The 25,914-nt window shown below is 27.9% G+C and overlaps 1 protein-coding gene across 3 annotated transcripts in view; it reads right to left on the reverse strand.

Annotated features, from left to right (window-relative positions):
• Positions 1–25,914, reverse strand: part of LOC117177208 (CCR4-NOT transcription complex subunit 1) — a 52,855-nt gene that overhangs the window by 22,936 nt on the left and 4,005 nt on the right. The window contains exons 3-8 of one of the 3 annotated variants that reach the window (XM_033367754.1): positions 21,735–22,163; positions 19,021–19,314; positions 14,833–15,773; positions 9,775–9,928; positions 8,697–9,695; positions 413–1,501 (exon numbers count right to left, since the gene is read on the reverse strand). In XM_033367754.1, coding sequence (XP_033223645.1) covers positions 413–1,501; positions 8,697–9,695; positions 9,775–9,928; positions 14,833–15,773; positions 19,021–19,314; positions 21,735–22,163 — 3,906 coding nt within the window. Of the gene's footprint in view, positions 1–412; positions 1,502–8,696; positions 9,696–9,774; positions 9,929–14,832; positions 15,777–19,020; positions 19,315–21,734; positions 22,164–25,914 lie in introns of all 3 variants that reach the window. The other 2 variants (XM_033367753.1, XM_033367755.1) reach the window with 2 other exon arrangements.

The following is a 25,914-nucleotide window of genomic DNA, read 5'->3' on the forward strand; positions in this document are numbered from 1 at the left end:
TGTCTTTCTAGTAGAAACTTAATCTTCTTGATTAAAAACTCATCATTTCGGTTGAAAATTGAACTATGTAATTTTTGGTACAAAATTTATCTTCATTAGTTGGAAATTCTACTATTTGGTAAGGAAAATGCAGAATATTATTAAAACATGTACTTTTTATTTTGTATATTAAAATTTGTTTTCTAGAAACTGAATGATTTACTCTTTTAGTTTATTTTACAGATAAACTATACACTTTTATTAATAATTTGTATTAAAAGAGTTATGTTTGATTGATTAGATTTAAATTTTCGCAGAATTAGGACTCGATCAGATCGGGCACTCTGGTGAGTAGTAAACGCCCCCATTAGAAGATTCGAGAGAGAAATCCCGGTCAGGCAGACACCCTGTAGAATTTTAAAGATATACTTACTTGATTATTGATGGTAATATGCTGATTAATACTGGCAACTGAAGTGACTGAAATGTCCAAATAATTGAACCTCGGTTCAGGCGGTCCAGTAGGCAACGATGGTGTCGTATTAATTGGCGGAGCCACTTGTGCAATCATCGCTGCTGCATTCGTTGGACCCACCAACTCTTCAATTTGTCCCTGTGGTTGTTGGTGATGCTGCTGCTGCTGCTGTTGCTGCTGCTGCTGTTGTTGTTGCTGCTGTTGTTGCTGCTGTTGCTGTTGTTGTGGCTGCTGCTGTTGTTGATTATTGCTCGCCTCGTGTTTCTTATTAGGATGCGACAACTGATACTCTAAAGTCCTGATCCTTTCCGGGTCCTTCAGATAAATTGCAGGTTTAAGTTCCGTCACATCAATACTCAAATTCTTACAAAGTACTTCAATTTCAAACTTCAAGTTCAGCTTCAAGTCCTGCTCTTGGTGCAATTCCGCTAGAACGTTCATGATTGCAATCGTCCAAGGATTGGGTGGTCGAAAGACGCGACTCTTCGCGCAACTTTCCAGAACTTTGGCCACAAAAGGCACAACGTAAAGCAATTCTTGCTGACCCTTATTATAGGCTTCGGCCAATAAACTCTTCAAATCAATGTCGATCTGCAAAATAGGTTTGTTCCTTCCCAGAGTTAACATCCCTAGCCAATGACCCAAGTTCTTGAGAAGAGATCTATCCGAGAAGTTTGCTATTCCCTTATCGCTTCGAAGCAAAACTTTGATGTTTCGGAAAGTCTCTCTAGTCACCATTCTATTGACATCGGGGATTTTTAAGCAGTCGAGAAAGTTCGAGTAGAGTGCATGGAAATTTAATTCTATGCTGGCTCGCTTCATTACTAAATATTGCGCCATCCAAGGCCAGTATTCTTCTGTGACAATGTCACGGAGCTCGTCGCACTTTTGCTGGAGATTTAACTGACTGAGGTTGTTGAAAATGAAGGCAGTTTTGTCTTGTAAAGATTCGGGTGGAGACGTTATCTTCTCCTCTTTGTCTGTTGCTACAAGGAGTGTGTCGATATTTGTAGCGTTTGCAATAGAGGGCTGAAAGATGAAAGGTTTCTAAATAAAACGGGGAAAATAAAAAATATCAGTTCACAAATAGACACTAGAAAAACAAATAGACATTATTTTGTTAGAAACAGGCCTCACAGTCCCTATGGGATAAAGTATAGGGACCAAAGGGTACTTTTTGTCATGTTCATAGGGTACTTTTTTCGCGCTCAAAGGGTAATAATAGAAGGATTAATACATATGACTTTAAAAAGATTCAAGGTAAATCCCAAGGAAATCAAAGGAATTGGCAAAAAATCTTAAAATCAAAAAATTCCATGGATTTCCGTAAAATTGAAATAAATTTAGATCAATTTCAGATAGACTAAACCAATTCAATGAAATTTATAAAAATTCTAGGTGAATTAATAAAATATTACTGAATTGAAAACAATTGAAAATGTGAAGAACCTTCGTTGAATTCAGTGACTTTGAAATGAGCTTAAAAATGCAAGAGAATTAAAAAGAATTTTATAAAATGACTATGAAGTCAAGATGAGGTTAAAAGAATTTAGGATCGATCAAATAAAAAATTTTTAAAACATTGAATTAAATAGAATTGAGTGAATTTAGGAAAATGCAACCAACTTTTAAAAAATCCAGAGAATTCCAAAGAATTCAATGTGAATGCAAAACAAAAATCAAATCTCTTCAAATCTTTAGAATCCTTCTCAGATATGACAAAGAAGTGACTAATTACTACAAAATAAATCAAGTTTAAAATTTTTTAAAATTGGAACAATTTTAAAATGCAACAAATTTGACTCATTACAATAAATTTAAATTGAATTTAGAGAAATTTTAAGTAAATAAGAACAAGTAGATGAAATTTCTACAAATTTAGGATGAATTTAAAAAACAATCAAGTAAATTAAAAACAATTCAAAAATATGAAAAATCTTATTTGAATTGAGTAGAATTAAGTGAATTTATATATCAAAAGAATTGAAGATCTTTACAACCCTACGAAATCCCTTACTTGTTGTAAATAAATTCTTTGAAATCCATTAAAAAATTAAAATTATGATTTTTTTTTATTTCTCCTATAAATGCCTTGGAATCTTTAACGAAAATATTTCAGTCTTTAAAATCCATTGAAACTATTGAAATAAATTTAAAAAATTCTGTGAATCGTTTAAAATTTCCTAAAATATTTCAAATCCTTTAAAATCTTATGAAATCCTTTACAATTTTTTAAAGTTCTTGAAAAAACTTTTAAGTAGTAAAAAAAATCCATTCAATTAATTAAATGTAGTAGAATTCAAGTGAATTAAAAAAATTTTAAGAAATCCAAAGGATTACAAAAATCAGGATAAATTAATAAAAACTCAAGACGAATTCCAAAAACTAATGTCAAAACTATTAAAATCTTTCAAATCCTATGAAATACCTCACTTCTCTTGAATACATTCTTTAAAATCCACTAAAATATTATTAAATTCCATAAAATTTTATGAAATCTAGCGATATTTCCTGCAATATGGAAAAATGTAATAAAATACATTGAGTGCATTGAAAAATCTCTTAAAATCATTGAAATCCTCGGAAACCTTTTAAAATCCCGTGAAACCTGTTAAAATATAATAAAATCTTATAGGTTCTATAAAATCGTTGCATATTTTCCAAAATTATAGGAAATTATTTACCCTGAAATATTTTAAACCCTTTCAAATCCCTTCAAATTAATCTAATAAACTAAAAACTCTTTGGAATCTTTTAAGATTCCCGAAAATATTTAAAATCCTTTGAAATCCTACGAAATATTTCATTTCTGGTGAATAAATTCTTTGAAATCCACTAAAATATTATAAAATCCCGTGAAATTTTATAATATTTCTTGAAATCCCGGAAAATGTATTTTTTTAACTGTTTTAAAATATGCTAAAACCATCTGTAAAATCGTTCCAAATCTTTGGAAATTCTAGAAAATGCATTATCTTAAAATATTTTAAACGCTTTGAAATGTTTTCAAATTTATGAAATTAATTAATAATTTCTTGGAATCTTTTTAAACTTCCTAACATATTTAAAATCGTTTACAACTCCAATAAACGATTAAAACCAATTAAAAATTACTTTGATCTTTCAAAATAACCTAAAATAACTTAGTTTGTTTTAAATCCTTCAAAATCTTTTGAAATCCCTTGAAATTTTTTAAAGCTCTTGAAAATGCCAAGGGATTTGAAAAAAATGTGAATAAATGTTTTAAATCCTTTGATCATTTTATCAATTGATTCAAAGGAGCAATTAAATAAAAACATTAAACATTCAAAAAAATCGACTGAATTGACTAGAATCGAATAAATCTGGAAGAATTCAAGTGATTAAAAAAAATTCGAAAGAATTTAAAAGAATTCAGGATAAATTGATAAGAATTCAGGTTGAATCTCAAATCTCTTCAAATTTTTAGAACCCAACGAAATACCTCACTGCTCGTGAATAAATTCTTTAAACTTCACTAAAATACTATAAAATCCGGTGAAATTATATAATAACATTTCCTGAAATGCCTGGAAAATGCCTTTCAAGTTTTAAAAATACCCTAAAATATTTCAAATCCCTTCAAATTATTGAAATCTACTGAAAATTTGTCGAGATCTATAAAAATAATTTGAAATATTTCAAAAGAATTTAAGACAATTTAGAAATAGGTTAACCCATGAGTTAATTTATTAAAAGAAAAGTGACATTATTAAAAGTTACATTATGGGCTGCAAATAGGGTACCATCGGAAACAAATATTGAAAATAGGGTACTTTAGGGAACTTAACTAGAGTGGCCACTATTTTTTAAATTTTCGTCTCCCGGCTTTCTCATATATTATCAATTGTTGAAGTCGATAAATATCAGCAAACCTTTTCAAAATACTGATTTTGACTTCAAATCGTATATAATAATTAGGATAAGAAAATTTTTGTGTCTAATAAAGGAAAATATAGAGGTGTATTTTATTACCGACTGGTAGTAAATGCACGCGCGCAAATCGCGCGTTCATGTCTCTGACTTTCTATTTACTAATATGAAAATATGCAAATTTAAAAATCCATTATTAAACCAATTTTTTAATATAAGGATTTTAATATTTTTGAAACAATTAATAATTCATAATTTCGAATTATATGCGTCTGAAATTTAAAATACATATATACGAACGATTTTGGACAATTTAATTAGAAAAAGGAGTTCAATTGTATAATTTCCAAATTGAAGCATTAAAAGTTAAAAAATTTTTATTTGATTTAGAGAATCACGAAACGAACACGATTTTAGGTTCGAATTTTGTAAATTGGGTCATTTAAAATTCAGAGGAATTGAAATTCTATATTTTTTATAATTAAAAGCGTTAAAAATTAAATAATTAAGGATTTAAAACTATTAAATTTCGATAATTTTAAATGCAAAACGATTAGAATTTGACAATTTAATATTGAAAACTAAATTGAATCTTGCAAAGTGAAAGCTTTTGAAATACTAGAATTTTAAATTGTTATTACATAATAAACTTATAAGTTAACATTAAAGCTGATTAGACCAATTTTCCTAAAATGAAAAAATATATTGAAATATTCTTTAAAAAACTGACAAAATAAATAGTAATTTTAAAAGAAAAAGGTTAAAAATGAAACAAATTCTTCTTTAGAACGTTAAAACTTAAACGAATGTGAACTTCATTTGAAAACTGAAAAAAAAATTTAGCCACAAAACATTGAGATATTAAAACTTTTTTAATATTCAAAACCTTTAAAATTTCAATTATTTGAAGTAAATTTAAATAGATTAAAAATTAATCATTCAATTTAGAGTTCGTCATAAAAATTCAGAACTCTGAAATTGTCACCACTCCAAATCACCGAAATTATCTATTTAAAGATGTATTCATGTCAGATATTTTAATTTTCTTATATTACAAAAAGCAATTTTTTTCTAGAAAGTTTCAAATCTAATATTTTTCAAATTGAAAAGATTTATGTGTTTAAATCTTCAACTAAAAATCGGCCAATTTAAAAATCTTAACACTGAAAATTGAAAATTAAGATAAAGAATACAAAACAATATTTCTATAATATGATTTCATTTTTTTCCATTTGAAGGAATACAAACGGAGCTGCAAGTTAAAGTACTCTAAGTGGATATCTTAAATTTTAAACTTTCAGAACTTAACTTTAAACTTGAATTTAAATGCAGTTTAACTGTAAAATTAAAAATATAATTTTTATAAATTATAGACTTCAAAGCTTTAAAATCACTTCCAAAAATATAAAACCACGTTATCATTTTCAATGCTCTAAATTTTTCAAAATTATATCATTTTAAGCATTTTCGGCTAGAAACATTTAAAATAGGATTACATTTTTTTGTTATAAACTGAACACTTGTTAAATAAAAATTTATTCTTATTTTAAATAGTTTGAAAATCCTTAAAATGCTTCAAAGTTTTATTTCAAAATCTTGAAGCATTTACATGTTGTTTTACATTTTTGCAAATTTTTACTTATTTAACATTTTTTCAGAACTTCTAAGCATCTTTTGAAATTATTCGAATTTTTCCTAAAATTTTTTCTACAATTTTTTTTAAAATCCTGCCAAATTGAAAAAATTTCCTTAAAATCCTCCAAATTAATTTTTCATGATTTTGCAATTCTTTTTAAATATTCTCTTCAAATTAATTTTCCGAAATAAAAATTGATTTTCAATTTGTCTATATAATGTTTTTAATTCTTCTGAAACCTTTCAAAATGCCTAAAAAGCTTCTAAATTTTTTTGTTACATCTGCCAAAATCTACATTTGGTTTTAAATTAGGCCGTCGACTATTTTCTCCGATATTTTTGTACAAATAGTTCAATTTTATCAAAAATCTTCGAAAATGTACGCTTAAAAATTACAAACCTTCAATAGAAATTTTTTTAAGCAAAAGATTTTAGAATTACGCATTATAAACTGAATGATATTATAATTGAAAAAAATCACAATTTAACTAATCATTTAAACAACGCTTGAAATCAAAGAAAGTTGGACAGATTTTTTTTCTTATACAAATTTGTAAAATTCCCGGTCAAAAAATAAATTCACTATCATTTCCCGGGTTTTCCCGGTCATTTCCCGGTTTCTCGGTCCCTGAATTTTAGGCTTTTCAATTCTAAATTGCTTTATATTTACATCACAATTATTAAATTCAAAACTGAATATGAAGGTTTTTAATATAAAATTTTGAAATATTTAATAGCGAAATGATCCTGAAATTTTGAATATTTAAATTTAAAACTACAATATTGTGTTTAAAATTCGAAGTCTCCTCAAAATAGTTTAAGAAAAACTTTTAGTTTCAAGTCCTCGAATATTAAACTGTTTTAGAATTGCACATTCAAAACTATAATATAAATTAAAATTATAGACATTTTAAAGACGATTAATTTATTATTAATAAGTATCAAAGTGATATTTAAAATGACTGGATAGATCAAAAGTCACTGTCATTTTCACCATTCCATATTGCAGAATTTTAAACACTGCGAGAAATATTCAGGGTGGCCCGTTTTAATCGAAGAAAAAAATTCCCCGTCATTTCACGGTTTTTTCCCGATTCGCAAACATTTTTCACGGTCAATGGAATTTAAAAAATCGAACTTTGTTCTAAGCATTTTTCCATTTAAAGGAATAAACAATAAACAACAGATCAAATTTACACGTATGGAATGGAAAGTACTAACACTTTACAATTGAAAAATTTGACATGAAATGTAGATAAACTTCGAAATTTAGAACCTTTATAAATTATAGAGTTCAAAGATTCAGATTAAATTACAAAAATATCAATCTACGTTAACATTGTCAATACTCTAAATTAAAGAATCAAGCAATCAACTTTAAAAATGTTCAAAATAATATTTTTTTAAGTAATTTGAAGCTAGAGAAATTAAAAAATTAAAAATCATTTCTTTTTAAACTTAACAGTTTTTAAATTAGAAGTTAAGTTATTTTCATTTGAAGTATTTTCAGCATCCTTCAAAAACATTAAAATTTTATTTAAAAATATTGAGAAATCTAGAAGTGGTTTTAAATTTTTCCAAATTTAAAATCTTTTTTGAAATTTTTTCGAAACGTTTAAATATATTTTTAAATGAATTGAATTTTTTCTACAACATTTAAAGAGCCTTGCAAATTCAAAAATCCTTAACATTTGAATTTATAAATAATAATAGGAACAATTATTATTTGTAGAAAAAATTAGAGTAATTTTAAGAGATATTTAGATGTTTTAAAAATATCAAAATTAAATTTAGAACTTGAAATTATTTTTAATAATTTACAAGAAGTTTATGACCCGAAAAAATTGGGATATTCGTACCGAAATTTTGGTGAAAATACCCACAGCCGAATTTAAAACGAAATGCAGATTTTTGCAGATTTCAACCAAAAAATTTAGAAACTTTTTAAGAATTATGAAAGTGAGTCAAATTGTAACTTTAAAAGTTAAAAAGCTCTTCGAAATTCTACAGATTTAAAGCTTTTTATGTAAAACAATTCAGTTTCAAAGTGCTTAATTTTGCATATAGTTGTATTCAATTTACTCGTATTAAATTGAAATTATTAATGGCTAAGAAAACTAATAAAAATAATATATTAATTTATTTATTCAATTTAACATAAAAAATAATATAAAGGAAGACCTAACATTTTGAATTAAAAATATTTTATTGATCAATCATTAAAATTGTTATTTAAAAATAAAATTATCAGAATAAATGATATTATATTAATTTCAATTCGTATTAAGATTTTCGAATTCAAACAGTTACAATCTGGAAATTCCCAAATTTTAAACGGATTTATAATCGTTTTGTCAAATCAATTATTGTTCAGTTTTTTATACTTTAATTATTTACAAAACTGTTGAAATCAAACTTGGGCAAATTTTTCTTCTTAAAATTCGCAAAATTCCCGGTCAAGAAATAAATTCACTATCATTTCCCGTTTTCCCGGGCCAGCGGCCCCCCTGAATACTGTCAACCTTTAAAGTTTAATTATTCTAAACACTTTGAAAATTATATACTTTATAGTTGGCAAATTTCAAGAATTACAAAATGCGCGAATCATGAAATAAGGGAAATCTCCCGGATGGTTGGCCACCCTGTTAACTGAATATAAGGTACAATAGGGGACATCGGGACCCGGTCTGTGAGGCCTGTTAAGAAAATAACTTACCCTTGCTGACAGGGAGGCCGTTGAAGTTGTAGCAGGTTTCGACTGCGTGGTGCTGGTCGTGATCGTGGTAGTAGTTAGAGTCTTGTACGGAGTCGTGGGAGGGGGCATCATCACGTTTTTTGGAACAACGGGCCCTTGAGGTCGCGAGGGAGGCTCTTGAGCTTGGAGGCCATACTCGATGTATTCAATCAGATGAGTGGGGAATTCGTTGAAGTGGGGAATGGTTCTGACATGATCACAGTAAGTCTGATATTCCTTTAAGCGGCTCTTAAATCGATCCAGGGCAGCGATACCAAAATAGTACATCTTGGTGCCTTCGGGTTTTCGAAGAGCGTCCAACACGAACCTGAGAGCGAGGCCCAGTGTCATGTAGCTGTTCACCAGGCCCCTCTCAATGATACCGCCAAAAAGCTGCGCCGTAATATGTAATTCTTTTTCGGGATATTGGGGGAAAAATCTGTACTCTTCAAAGAGATTGCGCAACATGCAGTTGAATACATCGCGCTCTCTTTTAATCCCCGAGTCCTGGAATCTCTTCAGCATATCGAGAACCTCGTCGATCGACAATGTTGGATGTGGCGGGTGATTGTAGATTCGTTGGAAATACCCATTAGCTTCATCCTCGATCTCTTTCGAGACATTTTGTGCCATGTCGGGGAAAAGATTGGCCGTGTCTGGAAGTCTTGCCTTTTCACTTCCAGCTGGAGGCCCGAGGCGACCTAGGCCACCAATTGCGGTTGTTCCGGCGATCACTGAAGGCCCTTGAGTGCCAACTGCTCCTGAGTGGAGTTGAGATGTTAGAGGCAGTATACCCGGAAATGGACTTGGGGACGGTCCCATTAGTCGCGAGGGTGATCCAGGAGCGGAAACCAAAGGTCCGAGTGCTCCTGGCAAATTAAATGCTGAACTACTTGGAGGACCGAGACTGGAACCGAGACCCATTGATGCTAGACTAGAACCTAAATTCCCGAGAGGGTCCACTTGTTTTGAGGTGAATAACTGAAAATTGTAAAGGGAAAATCAAATATCGCATGCTTCCAGGAGATGGAATTTTTCGAGGAGATGAGTTTGAACTTACTTGTCCTCCGAGAGTTGCGGGATTGAAAGGTTCGAGGCCTCGGTGCCTCAAAACACCTTGTGGTGGTGGTCTATTCATTGTTCCTTTACTTAACATCAAACTACAATTTTGTACCATCGTCATGATTGCCTCCGCGCAATCCTGGGAAACATTTCTGAAAAAGTAATCAATATTTTAATTCCCGATTGCCAGGCCCAGTGATCATTCTAAGCCAGGGTGACGGCAAAACTTTATTTTCAAAATTCCCCGACTTTTCCCTTAATATTTTATTTTCTCTAGTCATTAATATTTGAAGACTAAAATTCTCAACTTGTAACACTTTTCATTCAGAATCTTTTACAAATGGAATAAAACAAGTGAAAAATTGTTAATCATACGCCTACCACAACCTAATTTAATTGAAAAAAGTGACCAAAAAATGACTCAATTCTAACCCAAAAAGTGACTGAAATTGACTAATTTTCTTTTGAATTTAAATGAATTCAATTGAATTGCAAAAAAGTCCAAAAACTACCATTGGTTTTAGTAAGCTTGGAAGGAATTAAGAGGAATGAAAAGTATATGTGAAGAATTCGATTAAATTCATACAAATTCAAAGTGACTTTAAAAAGAATTCAAGTAAATTGAAAGAAATTCAAAAATAAAAAAAATTGAATTTAGTAAGTTTGAAATGAGTTTAAAAACATTAAGATGAATGAAACAATAACTTCAAAAAATAAAAAAAAATCATTTAATTGAGCAGAATTTAGTGAATTTCGAATAAATCAAGTGAATTAAAAAATTCAAGAATTTAAGAATTAAAAATAATTTAAAAGAATTCAGGATAAATTCCACATGAATTCAAGAAAATTGCAAAAAAATTGAAAATTTTTCAAATATATATATATATATATATATATATATCTTTAACAATCCTTTCTAATCGCTTGAAATTTTCTAAATCACTTGAAAATGCCTTGAATCTTAAAACTTCTTTGGAATCACTTCAAATTATGAAAATCAATCGAAAATAATCAAATTACTTCAAATCAGTTAATATCTTTTGAAACCTCTTTGAAAATTTTGAAAGCTCATAAAAATTCCTTAGAATTATTTAAAATACCCTACAATTTTTTGAAATGCCTTTAAATTATTGAAATCAATTGTAAATTCCATGGAATCTTCTAAAATAACCTAAAATCTTAAAATTTTGTTTAAATCTGCTGTAATATTTTGAAATACTTAAAAATCTTTGAACTCCTTAATTTCTTTTGAATAATTTATTTGAAATCCACCAAAATATCATAAAATCTCCTGAAATCTGATATTTCCTAAACTCCTGAAAATTTGAATTAAGATCCCTTGAGGATTACCAAACCCCAATACAATTATGCAAATCCTTGGAAAATCTTTCAATCTTCTGAAAATGCTTTGGAATCTTTTGAAATACCCTAAAATATTTTAAATCCTTTAAAATCCCTTGAAATTATTGAGACCAATCGAAACTTCCTTCAAATATTTAAAAATAGCTAAAAATATTTCAAATTCTTTAAGATCCTTTGAAACCCTGCTGCAATTCTGGAAAGATCTTAAAAATACCTCAGAATACATTTAAATACCATAAAATGAAAAAATCGAAATCCTTTTAAATTATTAAAATCAACTGAAAATTCATTACAATCTTATAAAATATCCCAAAATCTTTAAAATTCTTTTAAATCTTTGGAAATCGCGTGAAAAAATATCTGAAAATTTTTAAAATACCCTAAAGTTATTTTAATCCTTTGGAATTACTTGAAAATGTTTTAACCTTTTGAAAATGCCTTGGAATCTTTTAAGATTTTATATATATATATATATATATATATATATTTCAAATCCCTTAAAAGTATTGAAATCTGTCAAAAATACTTGGAAATACTTGAAAATGTTCAAATATTTCAAATTCTTTGAAATCCCTTTAAATTTTGTAAAGCTCTTTATATTCCTTTGAAGTTTTTAAAATGCACTAAAATTTAAAAAATACTTTGGAATACATTCAAATGACTGAAATCTATAATATTTGTATAATTATTTTAAATGCTCTAGAATCTTAAACATTATTTGGAAGTCCTTCAAAATAGTGAAATCTATCAAGCATTTTCTCAAATACTTCAAATCCTTTGACAGCACTTTATCCTTAGAATTTTAAAAAATCCTTTTAACTTTTAAAAATACCATACAATCTGTAAAATTCTAATCTTTTGAAAATGCACATCTCTTGAAAATTCTTGGAAAATTTTCATAGTCAGGGTGTCTAGCGATTCTTAGGAACAAAATTCAAGGTCTTTTCCAGATTCTCCAGGTCAAAAACCAAAATTTTCCAGGTCTCCTTTTTTACATCAGATAATGAAATAAAAGTTTGTCATACATGTAAAAAATGAGCCATTTCATTTTTTATTAGCCAAAAATGTCTGAAGAAAGCCGAATCGTAAATAAACAAATTCTTAATTTTTTGCGAACATGAGTCGTATTTTTGAAATCATTAGGAATATTTTTAAATCTTTGAAATCTTTGTGAAGTATTACAAACCTTAGTGAAAGCTTGTAATTTCGGTGAAATCTTTTATCATTTTTCAAAGCTTTTAAAATTCTTGAAATCTTGGTGAACTTTCTTTAATCTTTGTTTGCGAAATCTTTTGTGTTTGTTTAAAATCATTGAAGTCTTTTGAAATCTTCTCAAGTGTGTTGAAACCTTTTGTAATCACTTAAAATCTTTGAAATGTTTTGAAATTCTTGAAATCCTTTGAAATCCTTATGAACTCTTAAAGAAACTGTGAAATCTTCTCTAAGTCTTTTGTATTCGTTTGAAATTAATGGAATATTTGAAATAATTGTTAACTCTTTATGAAATTTGTTGTAATCGTTTTAAATCACTGGAATATTTGAAATCTTTGTTAAATCTTTTGAAATCTTATAAAAAATTTTGATATCGTTTAAAATATTTGTAAATCTTTAAAATCTGTTGTACTGTACCCTTGTTGAAATCTTTTAAGTCATTGAAAGCTTTGAGATTTACGAAAACTGTGTGCAATTTTTTTAAATCTTTATAAAATTTTTGAAATGTTTCTTTAATCTTTGTTCGTGAAATCTTTTCTGTTCGTTTAGAAGTATTAAAATCTTTTCAAATCTTCTCAAATTTGTTGAAACCTTTTGAAATCATTAAAAATATTTTAAATGATTTGAAATCTGTAAATTTGGTGTTGGAATCTTTGAAATTCTTGAAATGTTTTGAAATCCTTAAGAATTCTTTAAAATATTTGAAAAATCTTTTATAATTGTTTGAAATCTTGTTAAATATTTTTTAATCGTTTCAAATCTTTGGAATGGTTTAAAATCCTTGAAATCTGGTGTATTGCATCCTTGTTGAAATCTTTGAAATTTTCGTATTGTTTTGAAATCTTTATGAATGTTTTATGAAATCTTTGAAACTTTTGTTAAATCTTTTGATATCTCCTACAAAATGTTGAAGTTCTTTAAAATCTTCGAAATGCTTTGAAATCTTTTGAAAGTTTTAAAATCTTTGTGCAGTGTACGAAATCTTTGTTAAATCTTTTGAAATCTAAATTCGTTGGAATTATTTAAATTTTTATAAATCTTAGTGAAATCTTTTGATATCGCCTACAAAAATGTTGGAATTGTTTAAAATCTTTGAAATGTTTTGAAATCTTAGAAATGTGATTTAATATACACTTTTTAAAAGCTTTAAACTCTTTTGTAAGTTTTAAAATCTTCGTAAAATGTTCCAAATCTTCGTAAAATGTTCCAAATCTTTGTGAAATGTTACAAATCTATATGAAATGTTTTTGGAAAATCTTTTGTATTCGTTGAAGTCATTGAATTGTTTGAAATATTTTTAATCTGGTGTACTGTACCCTTTTTAAAATCTTTGAAATCCTTTAAATTTTTAAAATGTTTGTGAAATTGCTGTGAAATCTGGCGTGCGCGCCTTTTTAAATCGTTAACATCCGTGGAATCTTTATGAAACATTGAAGATATTTAAAATATTTTGAAATGTTTGAAATCTTTAGAAATATTTTGTAACCTTTTGAAATATGTTGTACACTCAAAAACCGAGTGGTCAACCCCTCGAAAAATCCGTTGTATGGCCATGGCTTATTCAAATTCTACAACTGAATTAACATCGAAATTTTGAACTCATAATTTTTATAATTTTTAAGTTGAACACCTCAACAAAAAGTGCCTTGCAATATCTTTATTTATTCTGTAATAAACAAAAGATAAATTATATCTTGACGACTAAACAAATTTTCAGCAGCAAGATTTTTTCTAAACGAGATGTTTCTTTCATAATCGGCTAAAAGATTTAAATTACTCTTCGCATTTCGATAAAATTACTGTTTTCAAAGAGAGAAAAAAGAATAATTAAAATTCAAGATTGTTTTAAAAAAAATCAAGGAGAGTTCCAGGGTTTCAAGGTCACTAGACACCCTGACAGTATTCTAAAATATTTCAAAATTTTTGAAATCCGTTCAAATTATTGAAATGAATCGAAAATTTCTTAGAATCTTTTAGAATATCCTAAAATATTTCAAATCCTTGGAAATTTCAAAGTCATTGAAATCTCTTTAAATTATTGAAATCTTTAAAAATACCCTACAATATTTCTTAAAACTTTATGAAGCTCTTGAAAATTGCTTGGAATTAAAAAAAAAATATCCGGAAATTTTTCAAATTATTTCATTCTTTTACAGAATTATCCTAAAATATTTCAAAATAATTCAACAAAATTCAGAAATAGGTATAGACTTGAATTCAATAGTGATTTTTCTCTCTCAATTTTTCCAATTCAATTCATCGAATAAATAATTGAAATAAAAGTGTCTAAAGTGATATGATTGTGTGGCCGCCCTAATTATTCTTGACAGTTACCTAAAGTGTTTCCTACCGAAATTCCTTGACTTTTGCCAGTTTTCTTTCTAAAATCCCTGACCAAAAAATGCTCTGCTTTTCCCTGATTGTTGAACACCCCCGTAAGCATCAAAAGTTTGTTAGAAGAAAAGAAAAAACTACAGCTTACCCAGCGCAATGCTGTAGACACGCAAGAATCGTCGTGAGGGTCTCCTGTGGAAGTTGGCTAGCTTTCGGAACAGTGGGATCTTCCTTGATACCGGAACCCGTCACTTGAGGACATCTTCTTTGCAAAAACTTGACGCAAGCAGTCACAAAGACTTCTCCATGGTCTCTGATTTTATCTGTAAGCCACTTTTCAAGCTTTAAATACTCCCTTCTCGAAGCGAGACAGGCAAGATCAATGACAAATGGAAAGGACTGTGCATTAAGCAGCGAGGATAGTGCCTTCAGATCTTGCGCTACATCTAGAATTCGGGATAATCTCGTTTGGTCATGATCACCTCGTAAGTACCAGTCTGCCATGGCGTGCATTATTATAGTCTTTATCTTCACGTTATTTACATGCCAGGCATGATGCAATATCACAGCAGAATTGGGATGATTACCGAAGAAAATTGGCATTAGAGTGCTAAGCAGCTCCTGTCTGAGTAAAGTGATTGGCGGATTGATTTGAAGTAAGGCAAGGACAAGAACGTCGGGACAATGCTGGATTGGCCATTTGAATATGTCTTGAACTGGTGCGTATAATCCTCTCTCTGCCATGTGCAGCAAAAGCTCCACGACATTCAAGGATCTCCAGGTCTGCGCTTCTTTGCTATCACCTTCCGGAGCTGCTTTCAGGACATCGACCGTTACCGAGTGATACGGATAGTCCGCGAAGCAGAAGATGTCTGGACACTTTAGAATTTGTTGTACTAGAGAAAATTGACCCTCCACGTTGTCCCAGTGTCTGTAGAAGAGTTCGACGGGAAATACGTCCAGGGGGAAACCCTGGAGTTGGAGGCCCAATCTCAAACCGGTGATCAGTAAATTCAGTCCTGGACGATCTTTCACGATGAATTCGGAGTGATCGAGTTGTATGATCACGTCGTTCCATTGTATCGACGACTGCTGCGAAATGAGAAAGACATTGATTAGTTTTTATTATATTTTTTTATTTAAAGGCTGTTTTGACAAAATATTTGTCTTGTTTCCACTTCCTAGCCAGGGATCACAGCGCAAAAAGAGCTCACAGGAAAGAGGAAATAGGGTATTTTTTTCATGCAAAAGGAGGAAAATAGGGGAAAGATTAAACACAATTTACGTTTGCATTTAGAAAAGAAGAAAAAAGCTCTTTATAAGAAATTGTACTGTTTTTTAATGATGTTAAATAATTTTTTAATTATATACCTAGCTTGTTAAAAATATATTCACGGCGATATAAAAAAGTCAGAGAAAAAAACATAAAATTTGTTAAATAAAGAATTTTTATATGTTTTAAATCGGTCTCATAAACAAGAATATTTCATCTGATAAAAATTCCTTCATTATTAAATGAAGGAATCCACTTTAACATAGTTCAATTCTGAACGTCTAAAATATTTTAGGCTGGCAGTAAACGCATGTGCATGACCCGTGCGTTAACGTACCTGGATGTAGATTTTATAATATGAAAAACAAACTATCTAAAACCCCATAAAAATTGTTTTATTTCAACAGTTTTACCATTTTCAAAACGAAATCTCTTGAAACGCTTTGCGATTTTTTTAAATGAATTACTATTGAAACTATTGAAAACCGCAAAAATTCCTTAAAATTAAATTAAATTTATTCTCTAAAGTTTTCTAGAAATTAGTCATATGATACTTTTTCGCGCTCAAATGGTAACAAATTCTGGATAAAGTCATAAGACTTCAAAACAATTCAAGTTAGAATCAAAAGAATTCAAAGAAATTGAAAAACAAATTAATCCAAACAATTCCACTGATTTTCGTAAAATTTGAATAAATTTAGAGAAATTAAAGGGAAACGATAAGAATTCGGTGAATTTCATAAATGTTCAAGGTAAATTAAAAAAAAAATCTAAAGAATTGAAACCGAGTTAAAAATATGAAAAAAACTTAATTGAACTCAGTAACTTTGAAATGAGCTTAGAAAAATTTCAGGTAATTCAAAAGACTGATGAAATGCTAAACAATTCAAGGTGAGGTTATAAAAGTTCAGGATCAATTAAATAAAAATTTTTACAAATAAAAAAAAAGAATCCATTGACCTAAGTAGAATTGAAGAGTCCTCATTCTAAACCTGTTAACTGACATTTTTTCGACATTGATTTTTTTTTCGTAATTTCTTTAACATTTTTGATATGCAGTTAATATCCCGTAAATGACATGGCAAAATTGTTATTTGTTTTTTTTTTTAAATAGATTTTCTAAAATCGCCTTTTGGTATCTACAGCGGAACGACTTTCCTTCGTCGTGTAAAATTTCTGAAATGTCAGTTAACGGGTTTAGACCCGGACCCTTCAATTGATTAGATTTGAAAGAATTCAAGTAAATTTAAAAAAATCAAGTTAATTACAAAGAATTTAAAAGGATTCAGGATAAATTAATAAGAACTCAGGATGAATTTCAACAAATAATTTCAAATCTTTCAAATTTTACCCATTTATTTCAGTAAAATTTGAGAGGATTTAAAAAAATGTAAGGGAAACGAAAAGAATTGGATGAAATTTATAAAAAATCAGAATGAATTTTAAAAACAATTTAAAAAAAAAAGCGTAAATTCATTGAATTCAGTACGTTAAAACTGAAATTAGAAAAATTAAAAGGGAATTCAAAAGAAGTTGATGGAATTCCTACGAATTTAAGACGAGTTTAAAATATTTCAAGAGGAATCGACCAAAACATTTTTTAAATCCAAATGAATTTAAACAGTATTTGAAAATTACTTGAAATCTTTGAAAACCTACAAAATCCCTCACTTATTGCGAATAAATTCTTGGAAATTCATTAAAATGTTAAAATCCCTTAAGATTATTAAAATCTGTAGAAATCCCTCGAAATCGTTTAAATTTCTTTAAAATGCCTTGGAATCTTTTAAAATATCCTAAATGTTTCAAAGTTTTTGAAATCTCTTCAAATTATTGAAATAAATAACAAATTTCCATTGCAATCCAGTAAATTGAGAATCATTAAAATAAATAAAAAATAAAATAAAAAGAACTCTTAAAGAATTAAAAAGAATTCAGGATAAATGAATAAGTATTCAGGGTGAATTCCAACAAATAATGTCAAATCTCTTTAAATCTTTGAAACCCTAAAAAATAACTCACTTCTCGTGAATAAATTCTTTAAATTCACTAAAATATGATAAAATCCCATGAAATGCTATGACGATATTTTCTGACATCATGTAAAATACATTAAAATACGCTGACAGCCTTAAATAAAATCCCTTAAAATCATTGACATTCTCGGAAATCTGATAAATCCTGTGAAATCTTTCAAAATATATTAAAACCTAATAGGTCCTGTAAAATCGTTCTGTATCTTCTGAAATTCTAGAAAATGCATTATCCTAAAATATTTCAAATACTTTGAAATCTCTTCAAATTAATGAGATTAATTAATAATTCCTTGAAATCGTTTAAAAACCCCTCAAACCTTTCAAACTAAAAGCTCTTGAAATGCCTTAGAAGTTTCAAAAAATACTCTAAAATCTGAACAACACCCTTCAATATTTCGAAAGAATTCAAGACAATGCATAAACAGGTATAGATATGAGTTAAATAGTGATTGATTCATGAGTTATTTTATTGAAAAAAAGTGACAGTTACATCTTTCAAAGATGCGCTGATTCTTGCTTTTTTTTAAATGCTTGACTCTTGGAAGCTTCGATCTAATTATCAACTTTTTGAAAGTTCCGTTATGGCTCGCAAATAGGGTACGACAGGAATCAAATCTTGAAAATAGGGCACTTTAGGGACCTTAAGTAAATATATAGGGTTCCCTAGGAGGTATAGGCACCGGTATATGAGGGCTGTAATTTGTATAGAATCAGCGAAAAAGTATTTTAGCTTTAAAGTTCTATTTAAATCCTAAATACTTTAGTTTGAAATGAGTCCAATTTAACAAAGTTAAATTAATTATAACAAATCATTCTGCAATAACAAAAAAAAAACTGTCACTACTAGCGGCAGTATATTCTAGTTCTGAATCAAAAAAATGTCTAGATGCAGAACGAAGATTCATATTTTCAAATATTGCATATTTAAGGAGAAAAGAGGAAATATTTCGAGATTGTTGATCCCTGTATAGACTTTATAGTAATTCGAGTTTCAACAAAAAAATAAAATAAAACAAAAGCTACTCACGATGTCTTTTAGAGTCTGAACAAAGACTTCGACATTCCATGTTTTTGGAACACCGTCAGCTGATTTATCTTTATTGGAATCCTGACCAGAGTTTGAATTCGACCAAAAGGACTGTAAGCCTCCAGCATCGTCTAGACCAGTGCAGCTGCGGGCCATATGAGCCAAGACTCTTGCCACACATGATGCCGAAATTTCTCGAGCACCAAGTCCAGTTAAAGCAGATCGACAATCCTCCACGCTACTGGTGAATCCGTATCCTAACTCCATTATGAGTTCCACTAAAGCGGTTGCATCCTAAAATAATATAAGTCATGATCAAAACTTAGCGTTCTAAAGACTAAGTGCTCGGAGAAATCCTCACGAGCATACGAATATGCTCGACCTTTATGCGCTTTGGAAATTTAAAGAGCATTTATAAGCATTTTCAATTAGGATTTAAAAAATCGTACTTTCTATTTTTATTATTAATAAATACAATGTTAAAATTTCGCGGGAAAATGTATCGATTCAAATTGGAAAGGGCTCTTAATTTAAATGGTAACAAAAAAATTTTTTGTGAATACATTTTTAACCCTTTTTTAGTTGAATTTTCAAACCAAACAGATATTTTTTGAACCTAGGAAATGAAGTTTGAACTAAAATAATGAATTTTCAACCAAAAATATGATTTTTCTAACGAAATAGTTGAATGTTAAGATTAATTTTCTACCAAAAAAGACTCATTTTCAGCAATGTATATTAATTTTAATATAAAAAAGATCAATTTTCAACGAAAACTAAAATAGTTGACATGTTACAAAAATAAATGTTAAAAAAAAAAATCAACAAGTTTTTTCTTCATTGAAAAAAAATATATATTTTTTGATCAAAAATTGAAGAATTAAATTTTCAGTTAAAACAATCAAATTTCAACTAAAATAAATTGTCAACAAAATAATTAAATTTTAAACAAAAAAGACGAATTTTCTACCTAAAAAGATACAGTTTTAATAAAATATATTAATTTTCAACTAAAAAAAGATACATTTAAAAATCAAAACTAGAATATTTCAATTTGCTCTTAGAAAAGCAAATTTTAAACAAAACAAAAAACGAGTTTTCAGCATAATTTGATAATTTTTAACTAAAAATATACATTTTCAAGCAAAGAAAATAATTTTTATACACAGTGATGAATTTGCAACCAAAAATATGAATTTTTGACCAAATAGTGGAATTTTCAACCCAAAAGATGTTTTTATACAAAAAAAAAAAAACGAATTTTTAATTAAATCTTTTTTTCAACTGTAGAAATTAATTCTTAAACAAAAATATAATAGTTCAATTATCTACAAAACAGAACATTTTTTAAAGAAAAAGATTACATTTCTATCAAAGAAGGTACATTTTCGACAAAAAATGTAATAATTAAAGTAAATTTACAACCAAGATTAAATTTCTATAAAAATAGATTTTTGACGAAAAATGGAACAGTTACATTTTCAGTTTAAAAAATTAATTCTAAAAAAGAAAAAAATAATTTTCAACCAAAAAGGTGAAATCTCAACCAATAAGATGAATTTCCTGTCAAAATAGATTTTGAACCAAAAAACGAACTTTCAGCCAAAGAAAATAATTTTTAATCTGTGATGAATTTGCAACTAAAAATATGAATTTTTGACTAAATAGTGGAATTTTCAACCCAAAATATGAATTTTTTATAAAAAAAACGAATTTTTAACTAAATATTTGCTTTGAACTAAAGAAATGAATTAAATTTTCTACAAACAGAACATTTTCTAACGAAAAAGACTACATTTCTATCAAAGAAGGTAAATTTTCGACAAAAAAATGGAATAGTTAAAGTGAATTTTTCAACTAAAATGATAAATCTTTAACTAAAAAAATGTAATTGCTAATCAAATACATGGATTTTTAACTTAAGATAAATTTTGTACCGAAAATAAGATTTCAACCAAAAAGATTAAATCTCAACCAATAAGATAAATTTCCTACCAAAATAGATAGATTTTGAACCAAGCACATGCCGTTTTAAACTAAATATTTGAATTTTTAAAGAAATTTCCAACCAAAAATAGGAATTAGTCAACAAGCAGCTTAAATATTCTCCCACAAATTCTAATTTTCAGTAAAATAGCGGAATTTGAACCCAAATATTTGAATTTTCAACTTAAGATAAATGCTGGCCCAAATATGAACTAATTAAAGTTTCAGTTAAAACAATTTTCAACTGAAAAAGACATAAATTTCAACGAAATGATTAAATTTTGAAAAACAAAAATATTTGATATTTCAACCAGAAAGAATTTTAATGTTATACCAAAAATAGTTGAATTCAACAAAAAAAGATGAATTTTCATTAAATTGTTTGAATCCTCAACCAAAACGAGTTCAATTTTCAACCAAACAGTTGCGATCTTTATCCATAATAATAAAATTAACTACAAATTTAGTTTTTCGAAAATTCACCAACTCTATCAGGCTTTTCCTGACATTTCCTCAAATGTTTGTCACTCCAGAATATTTTTGTCAAAATACAGGTAGTAATTATAATATATTTGTTTAAACAATAAATGCTTTAAATTCTCCAAAATGCTGAGCATATTCTCGAGAACATTTGATCAACATAACATTATTGGGCATTTAAGAACTATAAAAACTAAAATTCCGCCCCTAAATGTTTAATTTCTTGAAACCTAAAATTTGAAACCTACCATTTGACTGGTCGTCATTGTATGCTGGGTATCACGCGGCGCTTCCCCGTCGCCTGGATACAAAAGTGGTGCTAGCACCACTGGTACCAGTTCACGGGGAAAGTCCCGCCGCAAATTTTTTAGAAATTTTTCCTTTGAATCTGGCGTAAGTTCAATACGACTCGGAATTTGCAATATAAATAATAGAATAAAGTGTAGGATCTCGGGCGAACAGTCGTTTAAACCGTCGTTCTGCTTCTTAATATTCTCCGAGTTGACGTAATTCTTTATCAAATCCGGCACCAGCTTTTGGAGATCTTCTAGTGCTGAAGTTTGGATTTCCGGGTTCTCGGAATGTTGCAAGGCGATTTCAATTACAACTTGCTGTACCAAGGAGACTCCGAGAACTTTACGCACGTGTTGAAAAAACTTCGGAGATGCGTTTATAGTCTGGAAAGAATTCATTACGATTTTAGAAACACATTTCACTTTTACAGAATGTCTACTCGAATTCCGGCAAAAATTTCCTGACAATTCCAAGTATAATTTTTCATAATAGGCAGCCATTCAAATATTTCGCATTTTTTTAAAGAATCTACTCTGAAAGTTACACAAGTTCTTGAGTTTATTATAAATAATGTTTTTTTTTATCAGTTTCTAAGGATTCAATTAATTTACTTAACTTATAAAGCTTTGAGAAATTTTATTAGATAATATTGTTAAATATATTAGCACCATAGATTAATTAAATAATACTAAAACATGATTAATCATTCCTTGAATTTGGCTTGAAGTCCATGAATTTGAATAGTAGTTCAAAGAAATTTTTATTTTATCTTATTGTACTTAAATTTTATCAATGTGGCTACTATATTAAATTCAATTTAAACAGCTTCAAATTCCTAACTTATCAAGTAAAACTATTTCATTCTCAACCAGATAAATGCAAATAAAATAGTTGATTAAATAGTGGAATTTTCAACTTAATGGAATAGTTGAATTTTAAACCAAAAAGATTAACTTTAAACCAAGACGATTCAAAACAACTCAAAAATATGAAAACATTAATTAAATTCAGTAAGTTTAGAGAAATTCAAAGGAATTAAAATTTTGTTGATGAAATACCTAATAATTGAAGATGAATTTAAAATAATTCAAATGAATTACAAAAAATATTTGAAAATCTCTTCAAAACTTTGCAACCCTACAAAATCTGTCACATATTGTAAATAAATTGTTTTAAATCCATTTAAGTATTATAAAATCCTGTGTGATTCTATGAAACCTAATATTTCTCGAACCTTAAGATCTTTTAAATACTACTGAAATGACTGAAATTCTCGAAAATCTGATAGAATTCCTTGAAATATTTCTAAATATTTTAAAACCTTCAAGGCCTTGTAAAATCATACCATATCTTCCGATATGCTAGGAAATTCTTTATAACGCCATAAAACAATTTTTGAAGAAAAAAAAAATCTCTCGAAAATTTCTTTAAATCTTTTCAAATACCCTAAAATATTTCAAATACTTTGAAACTGTTTAAAACTCGAGAACATGCCTTGGAATCTTTTAAAATGCCCTAAAATATTTTAAATCCTTTGAAATTATGTAAACTCCTAAAATATTTCCAAACCCTTTAAAAACCCTGAGAAATTGTTAAAGCTCTTGAAAATTTCTGGGAATTTTTAAAAATACTCTCAAATATATCCAATCTTTTTAAATCACTTGTGACTTTTTAAGGCTCTTGAAAATTCACTCGAAGTTTTAAAAATACTACTAACATGATTAAAGTGTAATAAAAATACCCTAAGATATTTCACATCCAATATTTTTAAAACATGTACAGTCTAGAAAATTCCTTCACATTTTTAAAAATATTATAAAATAATACAAGTTTATTGAATTCCCCTTCAAATTATTGAATTAAATCGAAAATCCCTTAGAATCTCTTAAAATATCCTAAAATCTTTGGAAATGTCTTGAATTATTTTTAAATCTTTAAAATCCTCGAAAATCTTATAATACCCATTGAAAACTTATCAAATATCCTATCCTAATAATACCTTATAGGTCTTATAAAATCATTGCATATCTTCGAGCTTCGAACATTCTAGAAAATTCTTTAATACCACATGAAATTGTTGTAAATCCTTTAAAATAATTAAAATCCTTCGAAATTACTTGGCAAATTATTAATATCTTGAAAATGCTTCGAAAAATGTCTTCAATTCTTTAAATATTCCCTGAAATGTTTCAAATCCTTTGAAACCCCTTTAAATTATTAAAATAAAACAAAAACTCTTTGCAAGCTTTTAAAATTCTCGAAAATATTTCAAATCCTTTGAAAACTTTTTAATAAAATTGAAACTTTTTAGAGCTAATGAAAATCGATCGAAATCTTTCACAATACCCTCAAACGTTTAAGATTCTTTGAACTCTTTTATAATTCTTTGAAATTTTTTAAAGCTTTGAAAATCTCTTGAAATCTTTTAAAATGCCCTAAAGGATTTCAAATCCTTTAATTTTTTTAAATTTTGAGGCCATGAAAATGCCTTGGAATCTTTGGAAATGCCTTAAAATACTTAAAATCTTTTTATATTCCTTTATATGATTAAAATAAATTAAAAATCCATTGAAGCCTTTTAAAATTCCAAAAAATATATCAAATCATTAGAATTCTTTGAACCTATTTAAAACTATTGAAAATGCCTTGGGGAGGGTACCCAGCGATTCTTAGGAACGAAATTCAAAGTCTTTTAAAGGTTTTTTCGGGCCAAGAATTAAACTTTTTCCAGGGCTCATTTTTTAAACAAATATTAAAATAACCAAAATAAAATAATGAAGTTTATTATAAATGTAAAAATGTTCCATTTCATGTTTTATTGGAGAACATTTTTTAAAGAAGGCAAAACCATAAATAAACAAATTCTTTTTTTTTTTCAAACATAAGTCGTATTTGAAATCGTTGAAATCTTTTTAAATTCATTGAAATCTCTTAAAGTGTTTAAAATGTGTGAAATCTTTTTTTTTAATATTTTGAAATCTGAAATCTTTGTGAACTTTTTTGAAACCTTTTGAAAATATATGAAATCTTTGAAATATTTGCAAAAGCTTTATTTAATTTTTGGTTTAACATCTTTGAAACATTTTCCAAATCTTTCGGATTAGTTTGAAATTATTAAAATATTTGAAATCGTTGAAAATATTAGAAATGTTTTAAATTCTTTAAAACCCGGCGTACTATTTATTTTTTAATCTTTAGAATTCTGGTATTATTTTTACATCTTTATAAAATTTTAATGAAGTCTTTTAAATCTTTGTAAAATCTTTTGTATCAATTCGGAATCATTCAAATATTTTTAATCTGTGTAAAATCTTTTGAAATCTTAGAACTATGGCTTACTATACTCTCCCTAAAATCTTTGAAAATGTTCGAAATCTTTGATATGTGCTATACATGCCTTTTTCAAATCTTTGAAATCCTTGCTATCTTTATGAAATGTTCGAAATCCTTGGGAAATCTTTTCAAATTTTTAAAAATATTTGTGAAAATGTTCTTAAATCTTTGTTTGTGAAATCTTTTTCATTCGTTGAAATAATTGAATTGTTTGAAATCGTTTCACATCCTTCAAATCTGGTGTATTTCCTTTTTTAAATCTTTGAAACCCGTAAAATCTTTGTAAAATGTTCAAAATCCTTTTAAATCTTTCAAATATTTTCAAAACTTTTGAAATCTATATTATTGTTTTGTAATATGGTGGTGAGATCATTGAAAACGCCGTTCAGGGTGTCTAGCAATTCTTAGAAACAAAATTCAAGGTCTCTTCCAGGTTTTCCATGTCAAGAAATCAAGTTTTTCCAGGTCTCCTTGCTTACATCAAATAATAAAATAACCGTTTGTTATAAGTATTTAAAATCTTTATAAAATCTTTAAATTTCTGTAAAATCTTTGAGAATCTTAAAATGTTTGTAAAATCTTTGAAATCTTTAAAATTATTTTAAATCTGTATGAAGTCTTTGAAATATTTGTAAAATATTTCTTTAATCTTTCAAATGTATTCAAATCTTTAAAATCTATTGTAATTTCTTTGAAATCTTTTGAAATCCTTATGAATTCTCTTACAAATTTGTGAAATCTTGTATTTGTTTAAAATCCCTGGAACATTTGAAATTTTGGTGTACTGTTCCCTTGTTGAAA

The sequence above is a fragment of the Belonocnema kinseyi genome, chromosome 7 (assembly GCF_010883055.1).
Source record: "Belonocnema kinseyi isolate 2016_QV_RU_SX_M_011 chromosome 7, B_treatae_v1, whole genome shotgun sequence".
In the NCBI taxonomy this organism is placed as follows: domain Eukaryota; kingdom Metazoa; phylum Arthropoda; class Insecta; order Hymenoptera; family Cynipidae; genus Belonocnema; species Belonocnema kinseyi.